The sequence below is a fragment of the Sinocyclocheilus anshuiensis genome, unplaced genomic scaffold, assembly GCF_001515605.1.
Source record: "Sinocyclocheilus anshuiensis isolate Anshui unplaced genomic scaffold, SAMN03320099.WGS_v1.1 scaffold988, whole genome shotgun sequence".
Taxonomy (NCBI): Eukaryota; Metazoa; Chordata; class Actinopteri; order Cypriniformes; family Cyprinidae; genus Sinocyclocheilus; species Sinocyclocheilus anshuiensis.
In genome coordinates, this window is record NW_015548246.1 from 738,314 (window position 1) to 743,420 (window position 5,107).

The window sequence follows — 5,107 nt, forward strand, 5'->3', positions numbered from 1 at the left end:
TAAACATGTACATATTTCAGAAAATATTTTTTATAATTTAAAAAAAAATTATGCATGCATGTGTGTGTATTTATATATACACAAATATACACAGTAAACAATTTTTTTTGTTTTATGTAAACAAAAACTTATTTTGGATGCAGTTAATTGCGCTTAATCGTCTGACAGCACTAACATACATAAATAATAGTTTACAGTACTTGATAATAAATACAGTTACACTAAGGTTTAATTTGTAAAATACATTAGGACATTAGGTATCATGAAGGGATTGTGAACAATACTTTTACAAGTTTTATTAATCTAGGATTTTTGTTCATTTGTATATACAAATCATACATTTTTTATTTTATTTTAAAAGTATTATTTTTATGAACAAATGCAAATTAAAACAGCATATTTATAAATCAACATGAATTTAGATTAATAAATGCTGTAAAAACCTTCTGTTCGCTGTTAGTTCATGATACCTAATGCATTAACTATGCAAATTAGTTAACAAATTGGACCATACTGTAAAGTGTTACCAAAAATGTTACTGTAAAACACACAAAGAAACTCCAAAGGTCATATTTCAGTTATCAAAATAATAACCTGAGGGTTTATGTGGACAGCCTTATTAATGTTGCAGAAATATGTAATTATTGCACTATTTACATCGTATTATTTTTTATTAGTTTCAATAAATAAATAAACAGCAAAAGACAAATATTAGGAATTAATATTAGAATTCATAATATTTACGCTCAGAGTTACAAAAATCTGCAGTGTGAATGGAAAGTGGACTGAGACCTGAAGTGGGCTGAAATGAGAACTGTATCCACTTTCACGAACAGTAACAGTGTGAACACTAACAGAACTGGGTTCTTTTTCACTTTTTTGGGATCCATTTAAAAAAAAAAAAAAAAATCACCTCAAAGTGAACTACTGACCATGACCTTCAGTATGACCCTTAGCTTGTATGTTTACAGTAAGGCGAGCAACACAACAGCACCAACTGTTATTAAAAAGCAGATTTGGTTTCCATTTCTCTGTAACCTGATCTGATACGCGAGCCGGGCCGCTTAATATATTTAGGGTGCCAGGACCAAAGAATGGGGCTTCAGCTGTTATTAAAGTACAGACCAACCTCTTTCCTTTTGATTATAAATACTTACTTATTTTTTTTACTTAATTTTAAAAAGAAAAAAGATTTTTTATTACACGATATAATGAACATATTTTCAGTTTTTGCAATGAAACAAATTAAGTCTATAAGTCTCATAACTGTTGCAAAGTAAAAAGTCTCATTAAAAGGCTGAAATTCTTAAATATTTTAAAATAATTCTTAAGTAGAATTTTACAAATTCTGAGATGAGCATAATAAATTTTTTTGCAAGTTTATAACTGTCATGTTATAACAGGAAAAAAAAGTCTCATTAAAAGGCTGTCATTTTGAAAGATTCTTAAATAATTCTTTATTTATTTATTTATATATATATATCTTATTGTATTTTACTTGATGTTTACAAACCAGACATTCTTGGAGTTATTAAACTGAAATTATTCTTCAAAAACAGCTTAATAAAATAAAATAAAACAAAATATCTCTATCATATCGGACATCCATATTTGTTATAAAACATTAAAATGATATTCATTCAAACAGTGTTACCAGCCATAGAATTTGATCAATGCAAATGCAAAAAGAAACTAAGAACATGAACTAAAAAACATGACTGACTCACCAGATACCACACATAGTGAAACCTGCTGAAGATCTTCATGCCGAACAGAGCAGTGTGTGTGTGTGTGTGTGTGTGTCAGCAGTGACGCTGCATCTAACTTCCAAACATTACTGTGACTGTCCCGTCAGGGTCGTCTACCATCACTGAGCCTCTACGCACTATGTCTGTTTATGTACGTCCATGTATATGCAGACTGAGTCTAGTATTAGCCTTGGTATCTATTGCTGGCTCCTCCCCTTCAGGAAAGCTCTAGCATGTGTGTGTGTGTGTGTGTGTGTGTGTGTGCGGTCGATGAATGAATTCATTAACTGTGGCTCATGTGTTGGATCCACCAATCCCAGCAGAGCATTAAATATTTAGACTGTTGACTGTGTGCTTTGGTTCGCTTCTGCTTGGAGAATTTTCGATTAACAAACTTCTTACAGGTTTTTACAATCAAATTACAACCCTTTGCTTTGATTACATACTGACATAAAAGTGCATGTTTAATGAACGATATTAATGCAGGCATCTGTGTCATGGTGATTCATGCAGTGTTCAGACGGACAGGCAGAAGAGACAGACTCACCTGCAGCACAGCCTCATATGAACAGTCAGAAAAGAAGAGAGAGCAGGTTAACAACTGCTGATACAGCCAGAGAGAGAGAGAGAGAGAGAGAATGAGAATGAGTGACAGAGTGAGAGAGGAGGAAAATAAAAATAGAGAGACAGAGTAAAGTAAGCGCTCCTTATGGCGAGATAGATGCATATACACAAACAATGTTTTATGAAGCGTCTCCCGGACATAAAATGTTAAAAAAAGACATTTCAATTGGTATTTTAAATCTGTAATATTCTATTTATAATTTCTGATTATATATATTATATATATACTACTCTAATTTAGCTTAACTGCATTTTAATGCGGAGTTGCATTAGAGAAATATTGGCAAAAATTTGTCTACAATGTACTGAAGCACGATTCACACCAAGGTAGGATGCGATATCGATGAATAATTATATATTCTTGGATTTTTTTCTATAACAATTAAACAATATTTTGCTTGCAATATTCTTATTTTTAGCATTTTTGCCTTTATTATGATAGGACAGATCAGAGCTCACAGGAAGCGAAATGGGGCGGGATCGGGAAACGTCCTCGAGTCGGGATTCGAACTCGGGACGCCTGTAGCGCAACATGTCGGTGCACTGCCCACAAAACTATCGGCGCCGACTTGCTTGCAATATTCTGAGCGTGTTTTTATGCTGATACCTTGGCTGGTTTATGTCTGTCATGGATAAATAAATATGACACTAAAACGGCCAGTAGGTGGCGCCAAATCCCTGCCTTAATGAGTGAGTCATTGAATGATTCACTCGAACAATTCGTTCAAAAAGGCTGATTCATTTAGAAATAAAGCAAGCGGCTGTCAATGGATCATTAAATCATTGACTCAAGTGATTAGTTAAAAAACAGATTCATTAGGAACGAAACATCACGGTGTTGCTCTGAGATGCGCAAATGTTCCGCTCCAGCTTAGTTTGCAACTAATTTCATTAGCGAAACAGAAAAAATAAATAAATAAAAAAAAAAAGGAGACAACATTGTGTTGCGCGCTCATGCGCTGAAAGAAGAAAAAAAAACGTATTATTTTAAAACTTAGTATTTTTTACTTTCATAACTTGAATTACAGTATCTGGGCATTTTAAACTGCATTCTAATAAGCTTTATCACACAATGAATGCTTTCGGATATTCACGACATGTTTTTTGCATACTGGCAGCTTGCACATTGTTAAAACAACAATTACGACATTATCGTAGCCGATAAATATCACACACACCTACACCGAGGTCACTTCAAAACCAAGCTGCTTTCTATGGGTTAACTGTTCAATGCTAAACAAAACTGAACCAAATTCGAAATCCACATTGCAACATTTTGCTTTTGCGAAATTGAGAATTTCACCGAATTATGTCATCGGAAGTCCCTCAAAATTCTCGAACTTGCAGAAAAGTTTGCCAAAACCCGTGCACAGTATATCAGGCAGAAGCTTCACTTTGTGTACTTTAGATCGTTTCAAAAGGTCAAACCCCAAGAGAGGAGAGTAGGGAAGGATATTCTGTTTCAAAAAGCATCAACAATATGATTTTGTAGCTTGGTGTCAGTGTCAGTTTTCATCAGTGCGCTGCAAAGCCTCATCCGCAGTAAAAACTCATTTGTCGCTGTAAACAACAAATATTTTCTGGCCCTGTATAGTGTGCCATGGCTAGGGGTTTGTGGGTTACTAATGTTTGGAGGAGCTCTTGTACCTTATGCTGAATAGTCGAGTGTTTCATCTCCATATCTTTCCTCTCTTTTGCGGAGTCGATCACCAGCTGATCCAGCTGAAAGACAGACATGAAAAATGGCTTGAATGCATGAAAACAGGAAGAGAAATCTGGGGTCAGAGCAATTTGGGTCAACCTATGAAGAAGGTGCTTATTATATTTTAAAAATTCTGCTTTATTATTAAAAAAAAAAAAAAAAAGGCAAATATATAAGGCAAAGAAGGTTTTCAAGACGCCGCCTTCACCCAACTGTACTGAACTTTATAAAACTGGAATTAAAGGCACGGCTGCCAGTGAAAAACCACTTTAAACACAAAGTCATGTAATCGGAAGATGGTCTGGTTTCTTACATCTGGACGGAAAACCACTCTTGCTCCCATATCCCAAGACGATGATGGACCATAATACACTGCTTCACCGCCACTACACACTGCTAAACAAATTCAAGAACGCTTCTAACAGTAAAACTCAGCCATTCAGAATCTTTCTGATCGCCAAATCCAAACTTGTTTATGGGAATATTCCACTACACTGAAGGACTTCATCAATCCAACTTTAAAAATGTGGATTATTACCAAGTTTAGGTCTTTAACATTAATATATCAGTGGATGTTACTATAGTATTATCCAGTAAATGAACTACCTCTAGAACTGAAACTGGTGATTTCACCGTTCCATATTTCCAAATAAATTCACTTTCTATTCAACAAGCTCATCAGATCATGCTTTCTCAAACAGAAAGGTCAAGACTGAAAAGTTGATGAAATAATGATTTAAAACAAGACAAAACAAGCTTCTAAACAACTACAAATCAAGATATTTAATAATCTTCTCACCAACTGCTTGATTGCTTTTGAAGAACCAGGATTCTTGGCAAACCTGGATAAATGAGGAAGTCTAATTTTAAGTGTGATTTCTAGACCTGGAAAAGTCATGTAATAAAACGGGCCATATGCAACTCCATATACATTTTCATAGTTGAGATAAGCTCTATTTTATCAGGCAGAAATTGTGAGTAAATGAAGAGGCTCATATTGTCATTAGCAGGAGACGTTCAAATTACTTGCTGA

The 5,107-nt window shown here is 34.4% G+C and overlaps 1 protein-coding gene across 6 annotated transcripts in view; it reads right to left on the reverse strand.

Moving 5' to 3' along the window:
• Positions 1-5,107, reverse strand: part of LOC107655281 (arf-GAP with coiled-coil, ANK repeat and PH domain-containing protein 2-like) — a 25,821-nt gene that overhangs the window by 16,491 nt on the left and 4,223 nt on the right. For 5 of the 6 annotated variants that reach the window (XM_016442733.1, XM_016442731.1, XM_016442730.1 and 2 more), the window contains exon 4: positions 4,020-4,094. In XM_016442733.1, coding sequence (XP_016298219.1) covers positions 4,020-4,094 — 75 coding nt within the window. Of the gene's footprint in view, positions 1-1,727; positions 1,967-4,019; positions 4,095-5,107 lie in introns of those variants that run through there. The other variant, XM_016442734.1, reaches the window with a different exon arrangement.